The sequence below is a fragment of the Chionomys nivalis genome, chromosome 17 (assembly GCF_950005125.1).
Source record: "Chionomys nivalis chromosome 17, mChiNiv1.1, whole genome shotgun sequence".
In the NCBI taxonomy this organism is placed as follows: Eukaryota; Metazoa; Chordata; class Mammalia; order Rodentia; family Cricetidae; genus Chionomys; species Chionomys nivalis.
In genome coordinates this window covers 39,132,792-39,159,338 of record NC_080102.1, presented here as the reverse complement: position 1 = coordinate 39,159,338, position 26,547 = coordinate 39,132,792, and the positions used below count along the sequence as shown (strand labels likewise).

The 26,547-nt window shown below is 48.9% G+C and overlaps 1 protein-coding gene across 3 annotated transcripts; it reads right to left on the bottom strand.

The window, feature by feature from the left end:
- Positions 1-1,416: 1,416 nt before the first annotated feature.
- On the bottom strand, positions 1,417-25,873 carry Tef (TEF transcription factor, PAR bZIP family member). 3 transcript variants are annotated; one of them, XM_057791641.1, is made up of 4 exons: positions 25,631-25,873; positions 12,854-13,171; positions 6,560-6,780; positions 1,417-4,846 (listed from the first exon to the last, which is right to left on the bottom strand). In XM_057791641.1, exons 1-4 carry the CDS (start codon positions 25,731-25,733, stop codon positions 4,631-4,633), a joined length of 858 nt encoding a protein of 285 aa, XP_057647624.1. In that variant the 5' UTR covers positions 25,734-25,873; the 3' UTR covers positions 1,417-4,630. The 3 variants fall into 3 exon arrangements, with proteins under 3 accessions (XP_057647624.1, XP_057647623.1, XP_057647625.1); XM_057791640.1 differs by lacking the exon at positions 25,631-25,873 and adding an exon at positions 16,323-16,574; XM_057791642.1 differs by lacking the exon at positions 25,631-25,873 and adding an exon at positions 15,781-16,182.
- Between the last annotated feature and the right edge of the window lie 674 nt (positions 25,874-26,547).

The window sequence follows — 26,547 nt, the reverse complement described above, 5'->3', positions numbered from 1 at the left end:
GCTCCTACTGTTCTTACAGAACACCCGAGCTCCTTTCCCAGCACCCAGGTCAGGCAGCTCACAACCAACCGTAACTGCAGCTCCAAAGGATCCAATGCCTCTGGTTTCCACAGGCCCATGCACTCAGGCACACATACCCACATACATATATAACTAAAAGTTTTATATTAAAAAAAAAAAACACCAGCACCTATTTTTTTTTTGTTTTGTTTTTTTTTTTTTTTTCGAGACAGGGTTTCTCTGTGGTTTTGGAGCCTGTCCTGGAACTAGCTCTTGTAGACCAGGCTGGCCCCGAACTCACAGAGATCCGCCTGCCTCTGCCTCCCGAGTGCTGGGATTAAAGGCGTGCGCCACCATCGCCCAGCTACACCAGCACCTATTAATTCCAGTATGCAGGAGGATGAGGCAGGGGAACTATGAGTTTCTTAGTATTTATTTGCAGAATGGCCACTTTTTTCCTTTTTTTTTTTTTTTTTTTTATTTTTCAGGACAGGGTTTCTCTGTAGCATTGGAGCCTGTCCTGGAACTTGTTCTGTAGACCAGGTTGGTCTTGAACTCACAGAGATCCGCCTGCCTCTGTCTCCCAAGTGCTAGGACTAAAGGTATGCACTACCACTGCCTGGCTTTTTCAATTTGTTTTTTTGAAACAGGGTTGCTCTGTATAGACCTATCTGACGTGGAATTCACTAGGCCTTGTACATGCAGATCAGCCTGCCTCTGTCTCTTAAGTGTTTGGATTAAAGGTATTTACCATTACCTCCAGGCCAGAATGGCTATTTTAAAAAGCCTATCTGGACAACCATTATCCAATCCTCAGTTTTTTCTTTGACAAATAAAATTAAAAATGGTTTCTGGTCCCCGAAACCACAGGAATCCCAAGTATGAACAACTTTGACTATATAAACGAAGTTGAGGTGGTGGGGTGCACAGGCCTTGCTGAGGAAGCAGGAGCTGCTAAGAATGGAGATAGGGAAGGATTCAGATGGGGCAGAGTGTCTTCCTCTCTTAAGATAAACAGGGTAGAAATTACTTTTTTAAAAAATATTTATTATGTATAAATATTCTGTCTGCGTGTATGCCTGCAGGCCAGAAAAGGGCACCAGACCTCATTACAGATGGTTGTGAGCCACCATGTGGTTGCTGGGAATTGAACTCAGGACCTTTGGAAGAGCAGGCAATGTTCTTAACCTCTGAGCCATCTCTCCAGCCCCTAGAAATTACTTTCATTTGATAGGTGAAGAAACTGAGGCACAGAGAAGTTGGGTGATTAGGTCAAGGATATCTAGCTGGTATTGACAGAGGCACTGCCTGGGACTCCAAAGAGATAAAGTTTTCTGGCTTGGTGCTCATGCTAACATACAGAGAAAGGAGAGAAAGGAGGCAAAGGAGGGGATAACATAAAAGACCATCGCCAAATTCTCATCTCAAAATATTTAATTTTGTTTGAAAAGGATACATTCCCAACTTCCCTCCCTACCACATCACTCCGGCCCACCAGCAGTGACACACTCGCACAGGCACACACACACATAAGGCCAATGGGCTGCTGTCTGCTTCTACCTCTGCAGCTGGGACAAAGGGGTTTTCTCCTGGCCTCTTTCCCCCAACAAAGGTAGGGAGAGGGGCCGCTAGAATGCGGCTCCCGGGGAGGATGCAGAGCCCCACACATTCTACCAATCACATGCACTTAGAAAAATAAAACCAAGTGGTGTTCTGGCATCCTAATACCAAAAGACAGCAATCTCTACCTGGAAATCATCTTTGCCTTTTTCTAGAAAAATTTTATTGCACTTAATTAACAGATGTTAAAGAAGCTGTGGTTGGGGCTTAGCCCTGGAAACCAGGAGCTCCACGCCCCTCCTTACAAGGAGCACACTTCTCAGAGCCACTGGAGAGCTTCACGCGTGTCCCCAGGCTAGAGGACTGGAGGAGCTGCCTGAGTGGAAAGCAGACCACAGCACCCTCTCAGCAGGGAGTGTGGACCAGGGGTCAGGTTCACTGCCTAGTACCATCTCCAACCAAGGGAGTCAGACCCACAAAACTCAGCCTTTGGGCCAAAGATAAGGTGACTCAGGCAGGTACTCCACAGGGCGGAGTTTTCTCCAAACGTGTGTAGTTCTCTTATAAAGACATTTCTTGTATGTACATTCCTGCAGCATTCTAGCTCATTCATGCATCTTTTCTGAGGTCGCAATAGAACAGGACACTTAGGAACTGACAGCACTTCTCATCCAAGGCGAACCCATGGAGAGCCAATAGAAGTTGGCTTCTCAAGCCTGCTACTCTACAAGATGTCAAAGATCTGAGTGCAGGAGACTCAGGCTTCAGTCGTCAGCTCCTAGAGTGAAGCAGGAGACTTTCTTGGCAAGATAAACAGCAGAGATCAACTCTTTCTGCACAGTCTTGGGTCCTAAAGCCAACAGAGGAGCCGAGCTTATGTGAACACTTTTTTCTCCAAGATGTCAGCTTCCAGGCATGCTTGTTCCCGTACCACTGCTTTTCATTCAAAGGCTTCTCCAAGAAGCGAGCGCCATACCATTTCCAAGTAAGCACTTTAGGAGGAGCCAGACCCCCCTGACTTCTGGAAGGAAAGGAGGGCACCACAAGGCAGAAGGTAGGACCAAGGGAGACACATTAAGCCCCAACCCACCCACTGGGGTCAGAACACAGATGGCATCCAGAGCTAAGTATCCATTCCTTAAAAACTAAAACTTAAAAAACACAAACCTTACATTTTCTAGCCAAAGTGAACGAAAAGCCTTTTAGCTCAAGGCTTGTCCACCAGTAAGGAAGTGAGAACTGCCTCTGGGTGAACAGCCGGCTCAGAGTGCCGGGTGGGTGGGAGGCAGGCAGCCAGGGCAGGACACTGACATGCTGGGTGTAACTGCCCTTTGTGGTTACAACAGAGTGACAAGTGTGCACATGGTTCCTACAGAACCACAAAGTCAAAGTCACGGACCTAGTAGAAGGGAGACCTCCCTTGGCCTCAGGGACCTTTGTCAGAGGTGATGTGCAGGTCCCAGGAGGAGCAGGGCATCTCCTGGCTGCAGTCCATGGCCAGTAGACGGTTTGCCCTGGTCTTAAAATTATGAAAAGTCTTGAAAGATTGGGGCCCCAAACAAAGCCACTGTTTAAAATAAAGCCAGTGTTAAGAATAATAAAGCACCCTCGTCACCTCTGTCTCCTTCACACAGGCTGCCCACCCTGAGCAAATAAACACACCCTCCTAGAGGGTGCCCTAACTGACCCACATGAGCAGAGGGTTCCACGATTTCCTTAGCCAATCCTCTGGGCAGAGCAAGAGGACAAGTTCAGTCAAACGTAAGAGAAGGGTGCAGCTGTGAGGCAGAGGAAGCCAAAGCTGCAAGAATCGCTCCAGCCCATGGCCAGACCTGTGTGGTCAGCCCCTGACTCCTGAGACCAAGACTGAGGGACTCCAGGCCAGTGTAAATGTCTCCAGAGCTGCTGTCCTTTGAGATCTGTACTGTGACCTCGGCAAATGCACTTCTATGAGGCTGCACCCTGACACTCACGGAGAGGATTCTGTCTGCGAAGTGAAAGGCCCTCTTCTGCCTTTAGGGAGACTGGATTCTGGCCTGGGACACATCAGTGAGTCAGAGCAAGGAACCGATGGAGCATCACAAGAGATAGTCCCTCACTCTGGTGCCCACAACAAGAGGCTGTGGAGGCCAGTTTCCTAAATATCATGTAGAATTAATTGGTACCCTGGACCAGGAAGCTTAAGTTTCCTAGGTGATGGGGTTTCTTTCTAAATCTAAGTTCTGAGAATGGTTACTGGGTGAGAATAACCAGATGCCAGGCAAGCAGAAGTCAGGAGCCTCCAGACTGGCCTGGAGGTACAAAAGCCTCCATAGGTGCTGGCAACTGGAGCCCAGAGAGCAGCCACCCTGGGAATGTCTCTTCTGTAGCAAGTGGGATGTAGAGGGAGCTGATTCCAGGGCTGCTTCAGGTCTGAGAGCCACAAGTTAAAAGGGATGTGGGAGCTAAGAAGGGTAGGATGCACTTCTGCTGGTAGCCCCAAACTCCACTCCAATTCCAGGCTATGCAGAGACCCCACTCTCGTGGCCCACCACCCTCCACACACTAACAGAGTATTATATTAGTGAGTCCTGGCTCTGAGACAGATGGGAATGATGTTTCTCTCAAAGAATTTTTGGGGACAGTGAGGTGCATGACAGACACACCCCAAGTGGAAATGCACCTGCTACCTGAGACAACATGAGGGTGACAACAATCATGACTCATTCTGTAGACAGCCCTTGTCAGTTCAGACTGAAGACTGAGAGAAGGCTAGGAAAGCCTGAGCACTGTGGAGAGCTCTGAACTCCAGAGGTCCCTTCTGATTCAGCTGGGACATCCAAGAAGAGAAACTTGGGCCGTTTACCCGTCTACGTAGATTCACTCATGTTCCCCCTCAGAGAGGAGCCCGATCCCCTGGGGAAGTCACCACGTGTGCTGGCCATGTTGTAATGAAGCTGAGACGTGAACGCTCCTAGAACAGACCATGTGCCCATGAAGAGTCCTAAGTCTCCACACGAGTGTGGGGTCCTGGGAGCCCCAGGCAGAGGTCTGAAGTGCAGGCAGCGCCCTGCAGGGCAAGGGGCACAGGTTACAAGGGCCCGTACTTGGTCTCATACTTGGACACGATGGTCTTGCACTTGCCCACCTCCTTGCGAAGTTCAGCGACCTCCGTCCGCAGGGCTGTGTTCTCCTTCTCCAGGAAGGCGGCCCGGATGGTGATCTGGTTCTCCTTCAGGCGCCTGGCATCCCGGGAGCGTTTGGCTGCCACATTGTTCTTCTTCCGCCTTGTCCAATACTTTTCATCCTGTGGGAAAGCACCCTTTATGGGTGGTCTGGTGCTCCCCCTGAGGGAACCTCATCTTCCCACCCCCAGAGTTCAGTGCTGTGGTAAGAAGGAATACTGTGGACACTGCCCTGTCTTCAGAGGGGCAGGCTGCAGCGTGTGTCAAGAGTCTGCCTTGACAGGCAGTGTGCTGCTGTGTGCTCTGCCCTTGTCTCCTTCAGGCATACTGGTTAACATCTCTCTCTGAGACAAGGTCTCCGTTATATAGCTCTCGTTGTCTAAGAAATCACTATGTAGACCTCCTGGCCTTGAACTCCCACCAATCTGCCTGCCTCTGCCTTCCAAATGCTGGGATGAAGGACTTGTGCTATTATACCATGCTTAGTGGTGGTAAAGCCATCAAACTAAGTGCAGTCCCCTGAGATCAAACCTGACTCTACAAAACCATGCAAGAAAGAAAGAGTGGGAAGGAAGAGAGGAGGTGCACACCCATGTTCCATGTGTGGATGTTAGAGGAAAACTTTTGGGTGCCAGTCCTCATTGTCTATCATTGTTGTGTTTGGCAAGATAGGTGGCCCAGAGTTTCCAGCAATTCTCCTACCCGCTTCTCTTCTCCCAAAAGGAACACTGGGATTACAGACACACACTGTTAAATCTTTCACATGGGTTCTTATGGCTTTTTTTTTTTTTTTTTGGTGGCAAATGCTTTACCCACTAAGCCAGTGGTTCTCAATCCATGGGTTGCAACTCCTTTTGGGGGGTGGGCAAACAACCCTTACACAGGGGTTGCCTAAGGCCATGGGAAAACACAGATATTTACATTATGATTCATAACAGTAGCAAAATTATTTATAAAGTAGCAATGAAATAATTTAATGGTTGGGGGGGTCACCACACATGAGGAACTGTATTTAAGGGTCACAGCATTAGGAAGGATGAGAACTAAGCCAGCTCCCCAGCCATACAAGGTGTCTTTTGTCCTTTAACTGTTCAACCTTGCTTTCTGTGGTCTAGTGACTTCTCTTCCCCATGGCTGGACTAATGCCAGGGAAGTGGAACACTAACCAGAGGCTCTGGGAAGAAGGGAACTATCTGAGTCATTGGGGCCAAACCTTGCCTAACTCTCTCTTTCTATCAAACTGCTGCTGCTGTGGCTCCAAGCACAGAACTCCTACAGTATCTATGGTAGGAAGAGTTCTCCATATAAAAATCAGGTATGAGGCCAGGCAGTGGTGGCACATGCCTTTAATCCCAGCACTCGGGAGGCAGAGGCAGGTGGATCTCTGTGAGTTTGAGGCCAGCCTGGGCTACAGAGAGAGTTCCAGGACAGGTCCCAAAGCTACAAAGAGAAACCCTGTCTTGAAAAACCAATAAAAATTTAAAAAAAACAAAAAATAAAACCAAAAACCCATCAGTCCCTACTCTAGTTCTCTCTCTCCTCTTTGGTCTTCCAAGACAGGGTTTCTGTATATAACAGTTCTAGCTGTCATGGAACTTACTCTGGAGGCCAGGACAGACTAGCATTCAGAGATCCGCCTGCCTCTGCCTCCTGAGTGCTAGGAGTAAAGGTGTGTGCTGCCACCTTTACTTCTCTTTGAAGTGCTAAAGATGGAGCTCAGGGCCTCTCCTCCCCAGCAAGCGCTGCACTCACTGTACTGCTGAGCTATGCCACAGCTTACCCTACACTCTGAAATCACTGCTGTGCCTTTAATAAAGGATTTTTTTTTTTTTTACCTTCTGTTCATCAGGAACAAAGACTTTCTTGGCTTTTTTGATCATGGGCTGTGGCTTCAGGTCTTCCTCTGCAAATTTGTGCTTCCGGGGGTTGAAAAGCTCCCCACCTGGCACACTGGAGAGGACCAGGTCGGCAGGGTCAGGATTGAAGTTCACATCAACCTCCACACAATTGGGGTCAATGGGACTTGGAGTCTCCCTCTCCTTTTCCAAGGACGATTCTGAAAGACAGAGCCAGAAGATCTAGAAGCATCTCACTGGACAGAGAAAATACACATCACCCACCAGACAACCTCCATAAACTACTGCCATTAAGAAAACCACATCGGGCCGGGCGGTGGTGGCGCACGCCTTTAATCCCAGCACTCGGGAGGCAGAGACAGGCGGATCTTTGTGAGTTAGAGGCCAGCCTGGTCTACAAGAGCTAGTTCCAGGACAGGCTCCAAAGCTACAGAGTAACCCTGTCTCAAAAAACAAAAACAAACAAGCAAACAGAAACCTGTGTGGCTGGGTGGTGGTGGAACACACTTTTAATCCCAGCACTCGGGAGGCAGAGACAGGTGGATCTTTGTGAGTTCGAGGCCAGCTTGGTCTACAAGAGCTAGTTCCAGGCCAGGCTCTGTAGCTACAGAGAAACCCTGTCTCGAAAAGCCAAAAAAAAAAAAAAAAAAAAAAAGAAAACCACATCGGCAGCCCTAAAGGTAGACAGGCACATGTGGTTCAATTCCTGAGATGACCCTGCCCTGTTCTGTGTGCTATGGATCAAAGCCAGGGCTCCACACAGGCTAAGTACGTGCTCAACCACTGGTTACTCCAGCCCAGGAATTCTTCCCCTTTAGGAACAGAACACACCAAAGGACAGGATTTTTTTTTTTTTTTTTTTTTTTTTTTGGTTTTTCGAGGCAGGGTTTCTCTGTAGCTTTGGTGCCTGTCCCGGAACTAGCTCTTGTAGACCAGGCTGGCCTCGAACTCAGAGATCCGCCTGCCTCTGCCTCCCAAGTGCTGGGATTAAAGGCGTGCGCCACCACCGCCCGGCTAAAGGACAGGATTTTTAAATGTTTTGTTTCCCCGAGAAATGGTAAGCAAAACACTAAATCATTACACCCCTCAACCTCCTATGTCTCAGGTTCTCCAAGAATGAAAACCAACTGAATCTCTCCTTGAGCAACATGGGATAAGGACACAGGCTGAGAACCGGCATGGGTTCTGCTTCTGAGTCCACTACGTCAGTTGCTGTGCTCATTCATTTAGCCTTACAATACTGAAAGGAAACAAATGCTAACTGTTATTTTACAGAAAAGGATACCAACGCTCAGATAAATCCAACGGCTTTCCAGAATCTCACAGGTAAATAACTGAAGTAAAATCTGACTCTTGGCCTGGCTGCTTCTGACTCCTTGTTCCTCCTGTTCCATATGGCTAATTGCTTTATAGGTAAACATTGAATTAATGTCAATTTTAGAGGTCAAAGGTTGTGTGTTGAGATAAGAGTGTGTGAGAAGAAAACTGAAGCCCTGGCCTATGTGCTCAATGCTTCCAACAGGACCACACCAAATACTCAGCCAACAGATAGTTGCTAAATGCCAGCTATATCCCTGGTAGTGTCCTGGCAGAGACAGCACAGTATAACATAGAAGTTAAAGCCATCTGTGTAGCCATGGCTGTCTGGGAACTCGCTCTGTAGAACAGACTACCCTTGGAAGTCAGAGATTCACCTGCCTTTGTCTCCCAAATGCTGGGATTAAAGGCGTGCGCCATCACTGCCCTGCAAAGCTATGGTTCTTAACAGGGGACAATTTTGCCCTGCAGGAAAAGATCTGGCCTCATCAAGTCTCCAGGGTGCAACCAGCATGTGTGTAGCAGCCTATGCTGCCAGACACCCTACAACACAAAAGATAACAAAATAGGGCTGGAGAGATGTCTCAGAGGTTAAGAGCACTGACTGTTCTTTCAGAGGTCCTGAGTTCAATTCCCAGAACCCACATGGTGGTTCACTACCATCTGTAGTGACATCTGGGAGCCTTTTTCTAGCCTGCAGGGATACATGCAGGTGGGACACAGTATACATAATAAAATAAATAAAAATCTTTTAAAAAAGGTATCAAAATTAAAACCAAAAAAATCTTTCTACAATTCCCCCACCCCCAATTATCTGGCTTAAATGTCCATGTTGCTAATACAGACATTTCCCTTGAAATGAGGAAGTCACTGGGATATTCATAGCACAAATGCGGCATGGTCAAGTTTAGGTTTCAACTGGATAAGGTTGAATGTGGTGAATTGGAAGCTCTAGGTTATCACTTGCTATATACATAAGCACTCCCCCCATACACACACAAATGTGTGTGTGTGTATGTATGTTATATTTGTCTCTGTGAGTCCTGGAGTTCAGTGGTTAAGAGCACTTACTGCTTTGTTTTATTTAAATAATGTATTTGGTTTTATTTTATGTGCATTGGTGTTTTGTCTACATGTCAGATCTTGGAGTTACAGACAATTGTTAGCTGCTACGGGAGTTCTGGAGATTGAACCCCAGTCCTCTAGAAGAGCAGTCAGTGCTCTTAACCGTTGAGCCATCTCTCTAGCCCACACTTACTGCTCTTGTAGAGGACCTGGGTTCAGTTCTTATCATCTACGATGATAGCTCAACTGCCTGTAACTCAAGTTCTAGGGGATCCAACACCCTCCTTTGACCTCTGTGGACACTTTATATACATGGTACACACACATACAAACAGGCAAACACTCATATACGCAAAATAAATAATGCTGGACATGGTGGCGCATGCCTTTAATCTTAGCACCTAGGAGGCAGAGGCAGATGGATCTCTGTGAGTTTGAGGCCAGCCTATCTATATGGTGAGTTCCAGGACAGCCAGGGATTACCTCTGAGAAGACAACTGCCCAGAGTCATGGATACCAGCATAATTCCGTATCCTGATTTGGGTGGTGCTGAAATGGGTGGGTCACTCTGTGAGAATCCACTGAACTGTACACTTGCAAGCACATACTTCACTGAAACTCCTTTTTAGGGACTGGAGAGATGGCTCAGTGGTTAAGAGCACTGACTGCTCTTTCAGAGGACCTGGGTTCAATTCCCAGCACCCACATGCCAGCTCATAACTACCTGTAACTGCAACTCTAGGAATTCTGACACCTTCACACAGACACACATGCAAGCAAAAACACCAATGCACGTAAAGAAAAAAAATCCTTCCTTAGGGTGGGCATGGTGGCATCATGACAAAGAGGCAGGCAGGTCTGTGATTTACTTGCATGCATGTTATTTACACCATGTGCATGCTTGCTGGGTCCCTTGGAACTGCTCTTATGGATAGCTGCAAGCCATAATGTTGGTGTTGGGAACAAAGCTCATGTCTTCTGCATGAACAATAAGTAAGTGCTCTTAATGGCTGTCACTTCTCCAACCCATTTCCCTATCTTTTTTTTTTTTTTTTTTTTTGGTTTTTCGAGACAGGGTTTCTCTGTGGTTTTGGAGCCTGTCCTGGAACTAGCTCTTGTAGACCAGGCTGGTCTCGAACTCACAGAGATCCGCCTGCCTCTGCCTCCCGAGTGCTGGGATTAAAGGCGTGCGCCACCACCGCCCGGCCTCATTTCCCTATCTTTAATTGACACAATTTATGGGTCAATTCCACATGTAAAATATTTTTAAAAATTTTACTGTGATGTACATACGTGTGACTCTAAGTGTATATGTGTGAATGTACAAGGCCAGAAGTTCATGTTGAGTGGTCTCCATCACTCCACCTTTTTAATTTAACTTTTCAATTGTTTTATTTGTAAGTGTGTGCATCTACATGTCTATCACACTGCATGTTGTGCAGGTCAGAGGACAACTTCCAGGAGTTGATTGTCTCCTTCCACTATATGGATCCTGGGCTCTGTTGTCCTCTGATCTCTACACATTTGGTGAACACAAGTTTGAGTCCCAGCATTCCATTCTGTGCTGAGCCATCTTACCAATCCACTCTATCTTATTTTTGGTGGACAGGGTCTTTCCCTGAACTTGGAGCTTACTGATTTGGCTAGGCAGGTTGGCTGACTGGCCAGTATCTAATTCCCCAGCACTGCAGTGTCCACATTGTGCTAAGAAGCTCATGATTGTGAAACAGACATTTTTACTCTATGTGTAAAAATGCTCTGCTTGCATAAATGTATGTACACCAACATGCCTGTTGGATCCCTTGGAACTGGTGTTATAGATGGTTACGAGCCACGATGTGTGTGACGGGAAGCAAATTCAGGTCCTCTGCATGAACAGTAAGTGTCTTCGGTTTTTTTTTGAGACAAGGTTTCTTTCTCTGTGTAGCTTTGGAGCCTGTTCTGGAACTCACTCTGCAGACCAGGCTGGCCTCGAACTCACAGAGATCCACCAGCCTCTGCTTCCCAAGTGCTGGGACTAAAGGCATGCTCCACCAACCGCCCAGCACAATAAGTCCTCTTAGTGGCTGAGCCATCTTTCCCACCCATTTCCTCTATCTTTAATTTTTATTTAATTAATTAAATTTATTTTGCAATGATGGGAAAGAAACTCAAGGCTCTTAAAAAAATATTTTATGTGGCCGGGCGGTGGTGGCGCGCGCCTTTAATCCCAGCACTTGGGAGGCAGAGGCAAGCGGATCTCTGTGAGTTCGAGACCAGCCTGGTCTAAAGAGCTAGTTCCAGGACAGGCTCCAAAACCACAGAGAAACCCTGTCTCGAAAAACCAAAAAAAAAAAAAAAAAAAAAAAAAAAAAAAATATTTTATGTGTATGCATATTTGTCTACATACAACATTTATACCTGGTATCCACAGACACCAGAAAAGGGTGTCAGATCTCCTGGGACTGGAGTTACAGACAGCTATGAACTGCCATGTGGATGCTGGGAATTAAACCTGAATCCTCTGGAAGAATAGCCAGCACTTTTAACCACTGAACCATCTCTCCAGTCCAGAACCCAAGGTTTCTGCATGCTAAACAAGCACTCCTACTCTGCCGCTATCTTTGGTCAAAGCATCTTTGGCCCCTCTTTTTTATTTTTTAAAATGGGGGGTCTCAGTATGTTATCCAGACTGGTTTTGAACTTGTGATCCTCCTGCTTCAGCCTTCTGAGGAACAAGGATTGCAGGTCTATGACAATGAATCTGATTTTTTCTTTTTGACTCTTGCATTGGGGCCGCAGAGATACAGTGCCTATGACCATGTGCTGCTTTGGAAGCTGACCTGAGCTCAGTTCCCATCATATCAACACAACATACAACATCCTGTAATTCAAGCTCCAAGAAATGCAATGCTCTTTCCTAAGGCCCCACAAGCACTGCACTCATGTGCACATACCTGCCTCCCATAACTAAAGTAATAAATCTAAAAAGAGGACATTAATACTTCAGGTATACAATAAAAGGCTCTAACAGTGATATATATACTCCAACCTCTTACTTTTTAAATTTTATTTGAAAAAAAATTCTTTTTTTTGAAAAGTTAAACAGAAACATACCATGAGAATTTCATGGTGTGGGTCCCAGGAGACATGTGCCATCATGTCTCTGAGGCTACAGGAACTCTGGGTAGCTTCTGAAACAGGACACATCTTTCCTGGTGGATTTATGTTCACACATAAAAACACAAACCAAAAAAATCAACCTCCAGGCCAAAACAGTAAAAGATGTCTTAGATCCTGAAGATAATCGTGGAGCAGCGGGAATGGCGTTTGTGCTAATGCCTATGCAGACAAGCATCCTGGGCTCAAGCGCTACTACTTCAGTCCTATCAGCTTGGTGACTTGGGCAAGTTTCTTACTTTCCCTGTGCCTCAGTTTCCTCATCTACAAAACAGGGATGATAGCACAAATAATCTCATAAGATCATCTCGATGACTTTTGTTAATGTCTGGCATAGAATTAATCCTAGTGCATGTCCGCACTTACAGTCAGAATGTCAATGACAGTGGTGTTTAAAAACACTGCCTAAACTTTGCAAGAATCTGTGCCCAAAACCCCGCTGCCATAAAAGAACTGTATCAAATGCAGAGCAGAATTTCTCTTCTGCAAGTTGCAGCCTGGGAGCTCATTCCACCATCCTGCGCATGTGCAGTGCCCCAGCAGAGGAAGACCAACTCGTCAGGCCTAACTGTTTTATCCCCAGCCTTATAGACAGTACTGAAGACTCTGGAACAGAGGGTCCCTCTAATCTGTAGCCCATCAGGACCTGCTTCAGAAAGAAAGAGCACACAGGGAATGTAGACATAGCAGATCTCAGTGGAAGGGGGCTCCTTAGATGAGACTGTCACCAACCTGTGCTGGACACGGTTTCCGAGGGCTGAAAGACGGCAGTAGAGGAGGACGGTGGAGATGCTGTGGAAGAGCTGGCAGACTCCTTCCCTTCAAGCTCTGCCACAGGCAGCAGCAGGTTCTGGGCCAGATGGGTTGGGCTGGCAGGGATGCCATTCTCCAGGAGGAACTCATCCAGGTCCATGTACTCCAGGTGGAAAGACTCGCCATCATAGGGGATGGTCTTGTCCCAGATGGGCGGCATGAGGGAGGCAGAGACGGCCATGGTACTGGCTGCTGCCGACTCGTCCTCCTCCAGTTTTTCCTTCCCCTTTTCCTTATCTGCAAACAAAGTCTATGATGAGACACACACAAGAGAGTAACTACCTCATCCCAGGAGGGGGCAGTGAGCCTCAGAGAAGCCCCATCTCTCTCAGAGGCCTGTTTAAATCCCCACCCCATATACATGTTTCAAGAGCACGTCCTGTCTTCCCATTATAACCTGGTGTGTGAACCAGGCAGGCTGGTCTCCTTTGGGGGTGGCCTTTCTGGAATGCTAGTGGCATACTCCAGGGCTTGAGGTGGTCTCAGAGTTACTGCAGAGTAGGCTGTGGGCAAGGCATCTGTAGGAGAGGCTACATGGAAGGAAGTGGTGTTTCTGACCTTTCCTGATATCTTAGTGTGGAAAGGGCTGAAGGCCGTCTAGCCAATAACTTCTGGGTTCTCCTGTCCCATACGCTCTAGTTATGTCTCCTGTGTGACATGCGACCTGATCCATGTTATTTAACCTGAGCCTCAGTGTTTTTCACTGTCAATAAATATAAAGCACCTCTTTTTCGAAGATCAGTGGTAACATACAAAGATGATTTCTATTGAGTATGTAGTACCCAGTACACATTGCAGGGAGCTCACCGAGGGTGGAGACTATGTCTGATTCAGCTGTTGATTTCAGGGGCCAACGAAAAGGCTAAGCACACAGTGGCTATGGGAACCTATATAATGACTGGAGAGTACTGGATTTTTAGACACATGGGCTTCAGGTATAGTCACTGAGAGCAACCAGTTCAAAAGGCCTTTACCCCTGAATAGTAGAAAGAGTGGAGGCAGGATTCCTGGGAGGATGGAGAGGGGTGGAGATGGAGAAGGAAAACTGTTCCTATTTAAAGTGACGCTAATCAATTAGTGAAGATCAAATCCCACCTGTCTTAGTCAGAGGTTATGCACATGGATATCCAAGAGAGCTCAATCAAGAAAAAAAGACCAGAGAAACGTGATGAGAAGGAAATCAAAGTGACAAGGAGGGGAATCAGAGATGTGGGGGATAAAATCCTGACAAATTCATGCTGGGTTCTCAAAATTGAGGGAGACAACTTTGAACTCTGGATTCAGAGAGAGAGAGAGAGAGAGAGAGAGAGAGAGAGAGAGAGAGAGAGAGAGAGAGAGAGAGATCAAATATTATTATACTGGAAATAAAGCAGTCATGCTTGGGCCCCATGACCAGACAGCTAGAAGGCAGTCTATTAGCCTATCAGTCCAATAAAAATGACCAGACTCAGTGAGGTGGAGGTTCTCACAAACAGAACTTGTTTGTAGCTTCTAATATGGTTTAACTTGAATTCCTACAACTGCTTTTTTTTTTTAAAAAAAAAAAACAAAACAAAACAGGCTTTGATTTAAAAACAACTGGGAAGCAATAAAATTCCCAGCCTGTGTGCTGGGTGGGCCAGATGGCTTCACTGATTGTCTCTGACTCCACATTCTGTTCAAAAATGACTGGACCAGTTGGGTGGGGTCACCGGGGATTAAAAGAGGTAAAAGAAGGGAGGAGATAAAAAAGTAGCCTTACAGAAGGACAAGCAACAGGAAGTTCCACATTTTGCCCGACCAAAGAATTGAAACTATTTTTTTTTTTTTCCTGGCTTTTCTCAGACAGGGTCCCATGAAACCCAGGGTGACTTCAAAACTGATGTGCGGCAGAGGATGACCTTGAACCAGTGACCCCCACCTCTACTTCTCCAGTGCTGGGATTACAAAGCAGGCACCACTACAATCAGTCAGGCTATTTTAATCAGTGTTTGTAAGGTGAAATTTTAAATTAACTGTAAAAGGTAATGCCTGACGTGCCCAGCGCTTAAATCACAGGGACTGACACCAGTGTTTGTCAGCTTGAGATGGCAGAAAGAGCACCAAATCAAGAGCCAAAGGCCCACCCACGTGACCTTGAGGAAGCAGAGCCACCTCTCAAGAGCCTCAACTTCTTCGCCTGCAAAGTGTAGATAATAAGCTAAACAAGACAAGACTGTGTCAAGATGTTTGCGAGCATGTGCAAATGTCAGGTAAAATCACTAGAAGGACTGCTCATCACTGTAACCTTAACAAGAGCTGCCAGATGTGAGCACCAGCCTGCCCTTAGTCTTCCTCTCAGATCTGGAGCAGAGCATCTCTTCAAACAAACAAAAAGGTTTGCGCACTTGAGGTCCTGAAGCAGGAGGCAAGAACCCAGCCTCACCTGATGAGCGGAAGCTATTTATAACCCAACAGTGACAACCAGAAGCACAGCAGCCCCGGAACACACCCAGGAAAAGAGAAATGGCATTTCAGGAGGGGAAATGAGTTTGTCAGTGCAGGCAATCCATACACCGCCTATCTCTTCCCATATACCCTAATTACACTCAGATCTCGAGAATTCGAAGGTCTCGGCCGGAAAGCATACCTGAAGGCACCCAAAACCCTACAATAGGTTGCAGTCCTACTGCTCTTCCAGGCCAAATACCAGGTCAAGCCTGCCTTCCACACAAAGCCCCAGGGACCCTTGTGGCCTGGGTAATACTATGAAGCCGGTCCTGCCATTGCTAACTAGGTGAAGCACCCTCAGTGGCGGCATTCTAATACTCATCATCCCCTTAAAAACACTGCAGACCGTCACTCCACACCACCTCCTCCGTCTGTACCTCAGCAGCCGCCCAGGGACACATTTCCAGTAAAGCAGCACAGTGGACTTGCTCAATGTCCACTCCCGGAGAGGAAGAATCATTCTCCTCCAGGACGGGCCGAAGACATAAAAGGCCATCTGCTACACTGATCGGTGCTTCTCCAACTTTGGTAGTGGGCTCTGCACCCACTGTGGTGCAGTGGGGTGCTTCTTAAAATACAAGCTTCTGTCCCGGGATCCGCAGGCTGGGAGAGGCCCAGGAACCGGCATTTTAGGAAAGTGGCTCCCTAGGATCTGGATGCAGGCAGCCCCGCTGCAGCCCCAGCTAAGTGGCTGCTTCCTTGCAAAGTTCCATTGACCTGTCCTTTCCAGAGAGCCCCCTGACTTCCTCTCACGTCCACAGGCCTAGCCCGGCAGGTCCCTAGTCATCTCCCGGCCCGCATTAACCCCCCTACACTGGACCACTTCACCCTGACCTCTGACCGGACCCGCCCCGCCCCCACAAGGCCCCGCCCTTGCAGAAACCCCGCCCCCAGACACGCGCGAGCCGCCCCCCCTCACCGAGGCGCGTCTCGCGCGGGGGGTTCTCCATCAGCTTCTTCAGGACCAGCGGGAAGGAGCCCGACAGGCCCCGTTCCCCAGCAGCACGCCCCGGGCCCGGCCCCGCCTGCGGCTCCACAGGCGGCTTCTTCCCGCCGCCCGCGTCGGACATCGTGCCCTGAGCCCCGCTCCTGCGCCTCGCCTCCCCCGCCCGCACCCCGAGATGGGCCGGAGCGGCTCGACCCGCCGCAGCTGCTGACACGGGCAGCACTGCGCAGACGCGCCACCTCACCCCCGCCTCCCTCCGTCCCCGCCCGGCCGGCGGACGGGTCCCGTCTCATTCATTATTCATGAGACCAGGACGGCGGTCCCGGAGCGTGGCTTCCGATTGGTGTGCTCTGCGCGAGGGCGGGCGCAGCTCCTCGAGCCGGGATTGGCTGGGGTAGCCAAACGCGCTCGACACGTGCGGGGCCAGGTGAGGAGCGTCCCCCTCGCCCGCCTGGGAACATTTTGGCCTTCCATGGAGTGCCTCGCTTTGTTTTGGTCAGTCGTGTCCTCTTAGCCACCACTTTCGTGACTCCCAAGTTTCCTCCCAGTCCATCGAGGCTGCCTCTTCCTCCTTCCCTCGGAGAAGCCTCTCCGGAGGGAGGCGGGACTGGGCGCCAAGGCCCAACCCCTAGGGTCACGTGGAGCGGCAGCCGAGGCGTGCGGCGAGGGAAGGCGCACGTCAGCCAATGGGCCGAGGGGGCGGGGCCGAAGCGGTTGCACGAGGCTGTGCACGTGCGGCTGCGGCGCGGAGGGGCGGGGCGGGGCCGGGCCTGGCCTTGCTTGGCCTGGCCTGTTCTGGTCTGTTGTTCGGTGGACTCTGCCCGGGTCCGGGGACTGGGACGTGGGTACCCCGCCAGCTCTCCTCCCACGCGCCCCCGAGGTTGGCGGAGAGCAGGCTGGTTCCAGGCCCGGCCGCTTAAGCGGGTGTCAAGTTCCCGCTGATTTGGGGATTGGGAGCAGGCGTGGCTGCGGGATAAACACTAACGTGGAGAGCGCCTTCTTGAGACCTAGCCACGAACAAGGGTCGGGGCGTACTTCCGTACTGCTAGCTGCTCGCTTGCGACCTTGGGAATACCACTTTTTCCACCTCAGTCTTAACATTCAACATTGAACTAGACAGTCAACACAGTTTCGGACACCCCCAAATTCTCTTTTACAGCTAGGATTTCCCTTTCTTAGCATTAAATTTTAACTTTCTCAGAATCAAAACAAACCAGAAACTACCTGTCTTGCATTTTGTGGGAGACCCACTTCTTAAAAAAAATATCGAGGCTTTCTGGGTTCCTTAGGAACCCTGTAAGTCGGAAAGGGTGAACAGACCTTCAAGGCGGCTCGCGGAACTTTGTGCCTCTTTGCTGTACAAGTCACGCTCGGCTTCAAGCCCAGACAATACTAGACGCTCTGGGATTAAGGTCCCAGAGGGGCAGGGACTTGGCCTGTTTATACTGTGTCCCTCCCGTGGCTCCCTGCCTCTGAGGGAGGAGCCGGCGTCTGGCAGAAAGGCCGCCTGTGGTTCCTGCGGTAGGTGCAGAACCAAAACGCAGCAGCAGACAGCTGAAAGCGCCTGGAATTAGAATTTTGCTGGAACTTGAGGAAAAGGAAATTGAGTAGCTGAGTAGGCCTGAAGGAAAAGACCTGAAGGACTTCAAATCCCAAATTCAAGTTTTTGCTGCCACTCTAGTTAGAGGTCTGATGCCTCCAGACCATTGTTTCGTTTCTCTCCCTATGCCAGAGGGGGATAAGGCAGGATCTGGCCTGTAGTATAAATACTTTGCCTAACTTAATTAAAATTGATGGATATAAATCCAGCGTGGAAAAAGGGAACTGCACAGTAAAGCTATGTTTCGCAGAATTATTAGCGGGAATTATATGTGTGTCTAGATCTTTAGGAGAAACTGACCTAAAAACAAATTTAAAAGAGCAGCTCCACGAAAACGGAACAACATAGGACACACTGGAAAAGAAAAACTCGGGGAGTAAGATGGCTCATGCGGTAAAGGTGATTGCTGCCGAGTGTGACAGCCAGAGTTCACTCCCTGGTGCCGTAACTCTCCCAGACTGTCTTCTGACCTCCCTGAGCACAGTTCCCGTGTGCACACACACAGCAAAATATAGCATAAGATTTGTAAAAAGAAAAACGATCCTCCAGCTCGTTTGGTTATAGAGGAGCTTGCTAGACTAGACTTAAATGTATATTTTCATGACTAAATATTATATTATTGAGAGGGGAAAAATAACAATCCCTAATGTGGTAGAGTGGCAAGTTATCTGTTTATAACAAAGATGACAGGTCGGGAGAAGGAAATATTTCCATTCCTCTTTCTGTCCTCTCTCCCTCCCCCTCCTTTTCCTTATCCACCCCATCTCTTTTTAGCTATGGTTACCCCCCCCCCCACACACCAGATGGATGATGACTGTTGCACCCATCAGCCAGCCAGCCTGGAGCAGCTCACCTAATAGGCCCGTGACTAGAATGCATGAAAGTAACAGGCGGAAGCTTCAGAAACTGATCTAGCATTCAGTCTTCTCTCTACTGACACTTCAGGGAGGCGTTTCCCCCAGATAACCAACTCAGGAACCTTAAGGGCCCTGCAGCGCCTTCTCACAAGCTGTGGGGATTGCAGCAGTCAACACTGTCCTGAAGGCAGAGACATTACTTTGTCTTCCTTCTCCAGCTGACCTCAAGCACCCCAGCTGCATTTCTCTCCTGCCCTCTCCTGTCATTGCTATGGCCGTAACTGTGACCTTGCCTCTTCTCACAGAAGAGGAATAGTGTTGTGCAAAGTAATTTGCTAATTGCCATAGTGTGTGAGCCTTCTAAAGAAATAGACTACCTAAGAAGAACATGTCAGTGCCTGGTTAAACTTTAAAAGTATGTGGCAGCTGGGTGTGGTGGTGCACACCTTTAATCCCAGAATTTGGGAGGCAGAGGCAGGTGGACCTCTGTGAATTCCAAAACAGCCTGGTCTACAGAGTGAGTTTCAGGACAGCCAGAGCTTCATAGTGAGAGTCTTGTCTTAAGAAAGGAAGGAAGAAGGAAGGAAAGAAGGAGGAAGAAAAGAGAGAGAGAGGTATGATGTGTGGCATCACAGTCTCCTGTATCGATAAATGTTTGAGATAGGGTCTCAGGTACTCTAGGCTAACTTCAAACTTGATGTGTAGATGAGGATGACCTTGAATTTATGGTTCTCCTGCCATCACCTCCTGTATCGTGCTACCACCTTTGTGTGGTGTGTGGGATTGTAGGCATGCGCCATCACCAACATTTTATAGAGTATAGGAGATCAAACCCAGGCTGTGTGCATGCTAGGCAAGTATGCTCTAATAATAGCTTATTAATTAGTTAATCACCTATTTATTGTGTCTGTATGTGTGTGTGCACACAAGTGCTATGGCACAGGTTTGGAGGTTAGAGAACAACCTTTGGGAGTTGGTTCTCTCCTTTACTATGGGTTCCAGGGAATAAAAGTCTGGTTGTTAATCCTGGTGGGAAGTGCCTTTTCCCACTGAGCCATCTTGCTGGTCAATTATAGGTTTGTGTTTGAGACAAGATCTTATTGTGTATCTCTGCTCTGGTCTGGAATTCACTATTTGTAGACCAGGCTATCCTCAGACTCACAGATATCCACCTACCTCTGCCTCCCAAGTTCTGGGATTAAAGGTATTTTCCACCACATCTGGCCATCAGTAGGTTTCCAGTCCAGTCCACCTTAGGGTGTCTGGAGCAGCTGTGACTTTGGGCTTGAGAGTCAGACCAGAGGAGACTCTCCTATGAGCCAGTATGACCTGCTTACAGCACTGTGCAAAGGACTTGTAAACCCCAGTGGTTTACTTCCTCTGGGAGTAGGGGGTGGTGTTGATTATTTGTGATAAGCATTGGCAGGTACTCGCTACAAGAGTAGTGTGTGTGATGGGTGCGTGAGCGGAGCCTAGCCCCTTGCCTTCCATTCAGGATGTGTTGGTTCAGGAGTGCTTTGTGTGTGATGATGAGGCTGTGATCATAAGGATAGGTTACAGAGTCTAAACCAGCCCCAGAACAGGATGAGAAATGCTATTTGCCAGGATGGAAATAGTTTTTTTAGATCTGTTCTTTTCAGCCAGAAATCTGCTGACCAACCCAAGTTCTATTGAGTGAAGCATATGCCAAGCATGTGATTTTCATTAGCCTGGACCCCACAGTGGTCTTGACCACTTAGCATCTAGGACTGACAGATGGCACAGGAACCAGGAACGAGCAAAAGCAGACTGATAGTAAGACTTTCACCTAGTTCTAGAAAGTCAAAACTCACTGTCCCAATACTAACTGCTGGCAAGCACAATGCTTTGTTCAGAGTAGTAAGAAATACTTATTGGCTTGCTTTCCTTGCTTGGAGTTGGTAAGAAGGTTAAAACTTCTTAGAGCCAAATCTTATACATTTGTGGTGTGTTATTAATATGAGCTAACAGTCATGTATTTGACTTCCGCTGGAATCTGGAAGAACGAGCATGAGCCATGCTTTCAGCAAGTCCCCAGGATTAGTCCTGCCAGCAACTCTTTTGTAGCCCACATACCTGTGGCCGGGAAAATGTGGGTATGTGCTTTGTACTTTGGTCTCAATGTGCTCTAGGGTAGAAGTGGAGGGTGGGGCCTCTTTGTAAATTCTTGCCTCTCCCCTTCAGTACTCCCAAGAGTCCTAGTTTCCTATTTGGTTTGTGTTTTGCACACTCCCAGGGTTTGGATAACAGATGAGCTGTCCCAAGAGTACCATGACCATGGAGAAGACCTCCTCCCACCACAACTAGCCCATGCAGTGTCTGACCCACCACCGCCTGACAGTCTGCTTTTCCTAGCTGAAGTCCTGTTGCTGATGCAGAAGCCGGTGCGGGCTTCATGGCCCAGCATCTGAAGTGTTGTCCTTGGGATCTTTCCAACCTCACTCGTGTTTCTCTCCCCCGTGGCCCACCTTCTGTGGCTGGCACCAGTGCCCTTTCATTGTGCAAATGGGGGGCCTTTGTGGTGCTTTCCCCACAGCCTGAAAGCTCTTCACATAGTTAGCTCCACCTCACTTTCCAGGTCTTAGCTGAGGTGTTACCCTTGGCAAGGGCAACTGGACCCATGATTGCTGTATTTCCTCACTGGGTTGGCAGCTGGAGTTGGGCAAGGACAATGTTTGTCTCATCTACGCCTGAGCCAAAGCATCGCAAATACTCACTAAGCTAGTAATGAATAACAGAATGACCAAGAAACACCACATGGTTTCAGAGATCGGGGAATTCTATGGCCAGGCATGAGCCTGGAACAGAAGATGAGTGACCTCACTGACAACTGTGTGACCCTCCCATCCTGGATATTCAGTGTTCTCATTGGTAGAATGGAAAACCGGACCCCCTTGCAATGCTGCTGCACACAGTGATGCAGGAGTGGGTGGCACATGCACCAGTCAGTCCTTTAGCAGCCTCACTTGGGGTTGACCAGACTCAAAGCCACCTGGAAAGGGCACCTTATGACACTGCCACCAGTAGCTGAGACTTGATGAAAATGAGTTTTTCATGTTTGTAATGGTGGTAGGAGAACAAGACCCTGGGATTCTCAGGAGGAAGGAAAGGGCCACTCACCTATTTGCCCTGAGGTGGCCAAGCTCTCTGAGTTCATGCTTCACTAAAAGAATGAGAAGATGCATCACTGAGCAGGCTGAAATGAGGAATGATGTCAGAATATATCTAGCACCTAGACAGCCCTGTGCCATCTTCTCCATCCTGAGCGAACACCACACTTTTTCTGGTTCCCCAAGCTGTGTGAGTCCCCATAAAGACCTCTACTAAGACCAAGTTTGGGTCAGTCCAGGCTGCATGTAGTCCACCTGCAGCCTGTTTACTTCAGTTCACCAAGAGGACTGGAGTAAGTCCCTTCCACTGTACCCTTTTGTTGTACTCCAGCAAGTATCTCTAAGATTTCTACCTATTGTCCTGTCCTGTAGGGTGGATGGTATCATGCCTCAGGAGTCTCACCACACACTTCCAAGGAAACAGTTCTGTGTATGCACAATCTCATAACATCCAGTTCTTCAAAGGAAGGTAAAAACAAGGAAATGAGGGTCAGATTGCCAATGTAGGAAGGAAGGGAAGAAGAGTCAGATTATAGGTGGAAAGAGCAAACACCAAGTCAGCCATACTGCTTTTGGCCCTTCAGAGAAAACAGCACGGTGTGTCACAGTTTGAAACACTTCCATGTGGGACAGCACTTTTAGTCCTGGCAACGAGCCTGTGGAATAGGTATTCCTCATCCTTTCTTAAGGCTAGGCTCTTCTGGGCAGCAGAGCCAAGGATCACATCCTGACCCTGATTTCAAGGCTTTGCCTTTTGCTGCCATGTCCAGGAGTATCCCTTCCTGCCCAGCTCAAAGTGAAGAGCTAGTTTGACTTTAAAGCAGGCCAGGCCCCTGTAAATGGAGAAGACAGAAGGTGGGCAAGGGTGCCAGTGAGCACAGCCTAGGCCCTGTGGGTGAGGAAAGGTATGTAGTCAAAAGCTAGCTGGATGATTTAGACTCAGGATCTTTCAAGAGACTGAAGAAGAAAGTAGCAGGAGATGGGGAGAGCCCTGAAAGAGAATCTTTGGGGACAGTACAAGAGCAGAGACAGAAAACATGGTTTTTATAGATTCAGAGGTGAGAAACTGAGTCAGAACTTGGAGAATGGATCCATCCTTTGATCATGGATTTCCTAGTCTGTAGGGAAGCTGGTTGAATTGTGGCTCAGAGTAAGGATCACCAGGCAACCAAGGGAGTCTCAAGTCTGGTCAGTACCGATCAGGAAAGCTTACCTACTTGGGGACCAGGGAGAGGCAGAAGTTTGTGCAGGCTGCAACAGGTCCTGGGGCTGCCAGTGGGGCTCCATGTGAATTTGGGGAGTGTCTTTGAACTAGAAAATTGAGCATGCAGCTGCAGGGAGAACATTCACGAGGACACACCTGGAATTTCTCACGCTCCGCACTGCTCTTGTGGAAATTCCTTCCCACTGGAACGTAACTACACCCTGCATGTGACTTGGCCGTGCTGCAATGTCTGGGCTAGCGGAAGAAAAGGGAAAGGAAGGTCTGCAGGCTCCTCCAGAGAAACCCACCTCTTTCATGGAGGCGAAGGGCAAGCTGCTGGCTCTGCTGACTCCCACAGAGGACAAAGCAGTGATGGGAAATGGGAAGAAAGGACCATAACAGGAACTTGTAAAGCTCGTCACAAGACTGCTGAGCCTCTGGTTCAGCGTGGTGGGCATGCACTTACTTGTTTGCGTGGACATTTAGTGGTTTGAGAAGTCCAGGAGCTTTGGGGTGTAGTGACTATAGGTAGTAATGTGACATAATTGGCTCCCCCACCACTTTCCCCTTAATTTTTCCCCAGTTAGCCACATGCTGCTGTCAGTGCCACATGAGGTAACAAGACTCCAGCCTAAGACAATGCTAAATCGGGCTAACTAGTCCTCAGGCGGAATTTACCAGATCTTGGCAAAGCTCTGCCTAAATCCTTGGACAAGTCTCTGCTAAGTGTGGGCCCTGACTGCCCATGAAGGATGGGGAATTTTCAGCTTTGCCAGGGCTCTACATAACAGTTGGGAGCCAGTGACTAGCAGTTGTTACCACACTTTGGAGGAGGCATTGTTAGTCTCACGCAAAGAACAGTGCCCTGAGTCCACCCTGAGAAATTTCCCTGCCTATCTGTGAGTTGACCCTGTCTGCAGTCCAACAAGCATCTTGGGACAGCTGGGTGGGGTCATGAGGGTACTGCATCATCTTCCCTAATACCAGCAGGCATGGAAATGCTCTGCTCTCACTTCAGAAAGCCTTCCAATTGGGCCTATATACAAAGGCCACCCAGAGATGGCAGAAAGCTATAGATATGGACCTTAGCTAAGGCTCATCTGTCAGGGGGTTCTCCCAGGGGTATGTCGGGATATGGACTTCTGGTGAGCTGCTGATGTCCTTTGCGCAATTGGATGCAGCAACACCTTCTCTGATGCCTGTCTAGGAGTGTGTCTAACTGCCTCAGCATTAGAAACTGCATGGTAGTGCATGCCTTTAATCTCAGCATTTGGGAAGCAGAGTCAGGCAGATCTCTGTGAGTTCAAGGCCAGCCTGGTCTACAGAGGGAGTTCCAGAACAGCCAAGGCAAGGCTGCACAAAGAAACCCTACTCCCCCTCCCCCCCCCAAAAAAAAGGAAAAGGAAAGAAAGAAAGAGAAAGACACCACAGGTTGTAGTCTAAGGAGCCCTCTGAGGACCTTGCCATAAGCTCTGGGGAAACCCTCAACCTCAGATAGCATTTCCCAGCATCAGAGCCTCTGTCCTGCCTCCCCCTAGTTAACAAAATTAAGCCCATTCCTGGCTCCAGCAGGTGAAAGGAACCAGGGGCTGTCCTCTGGTTCCGAAGTTTGGAGAGCACCCAGGAAGAAGTCCTGCAAGGATACCAGGTTGATGACATGTATCAGATGCCAGCACAGAATGAGGCAGATGCCTGACCTCCTGTCCCCCCTGGCAGCAGAGACAGGGTGGTCTTCTCTAAAGGCAGCGAGTGGGGGTTGATTGTACAGCTCTGCAGCAAAGCTTGTCAATCCCCAGCACCACCAGAAAATGTAGTAAGAACCTAGGGTGAACCTGAGAAATTTTGCAACATAAATATCAGGAGAGAGTACCTACGTTGGTTTCCCAACTCTCCAAAGCTAAGCAGTTCGAGCTTTTAACTTTCCCAGGAAAGATGTGTGATATACCTGGTATTGGCTACCCAAACTGCCCCTCTCTGCACTTCCGCCATGCACTCCATTCTTCTGCTTGTCCCTAGCCCTGGGGTTGCCTGTGGTATCCTAGGAACGTGTGGCTTGTGGTTCTGTTACATAACCAGCTCGCATCCCATCCATGAGTTCAGCCCTACAGCAGTGAGCAAGTGGCAGGCGCAGAGAGCCTTCTCCAGACACGGCTGCTGCCCAAATCTACTGGCTCTGCCACTCCTCTGCTCGCCCCCAATGTGCAGAGGGAGGGAGCTTAAGAAGTAATCAGCTTCCAGTTAGATTCCTTCAGGCGCTCTAGTCCTGTCCCTGTCCCATGTGAGCACAGCACCTGTCAGGAGCTGCACGCTGTCCATAGCACCCAAAGCCAGTAGGTATGGGGGGCAGCCCCAGAACTGATGTGGCATACACACACTGGGGGTCCTTCTCTGCATTGCAGCCCTTCCTCACCCATCTTGCTACTGTCCCGGTGCCTGCTCCCACCCCTTGGACACTTAGGTACCTTGCCAGTATAGATCACCTGTGTTCCTACCTGTCCTCTTCTCTGGCCAAGACAAAGAGTGTTCCAGCAGGGACTTGAGGACCTCAGGCATGTCCATGGCAGGGGCCACTCCAATCTGGTTGCAGCTCGACATGGCCCAGCAGGAGGTGCTTGCTCCTGAGTTTAGAAGCAGCTGGAGAGACAGGGGCTGGCTAGGGAGCCACAGGCTAGGGAGGCAGGCGGGGTGTGAGCCTGAGGCAGCCAATGGGCAGCCCCAACCCCAGCCCGCCTGTCCACCCCCAGCTCGGCCACCTGCCAGCTCCGGCTGCAGCCAGGCCTTTCCTTCCCGCTGCTTGGCAGGGCGGGCTTGGCCCTGCGCCAGCTGCAGCACGTGGAGCTACCGCGCCAATCCTCTGACAGAGAACCTGGCCTGTTATCTAACTTTGCAAAGGGAAGTTCTCCCCCAGTCTGGGAGCCATAACCAGGGCTGCCGATGAGAAGGTGAGCAGAGCTCCACGCCCACTGCAAGTGAGCACAGGCACATAGAAGGAGCTGAGGGGTGGGGGAGGTCTGGAGGCCCAGGTTCAGTGGAGAACAGGGCACACTGTAGAAATAGTCCTGGGCTGGGATCAGAGGTGGCAGGAAAAAAGGATGACAGACAAGACCAGCACCCCAGGCACAAAAGATACTGTAGTGACACCATGCCTTCACATGGGAGCTTGTAAGCTTCAAGGAGTTGGGCATGTTTGAATGTATATATGCCATGCACATGAGCCCTGTATAGACATGTACGTTTATTTGGGGCTTTAGACTATCTGTAGAACTTGAAGCCTGTTCTCCAAATCTCTTTGGTCTTTCAAAAAGGAGAGAAGGGGAAGGTAGGTCCCTAGGATGGTTGGCAGCATGGGCACTACTGAAAGGGGGACATCTCTGCCAACTTGGCTCAGGCTTGTCCTGAGTGACTGACT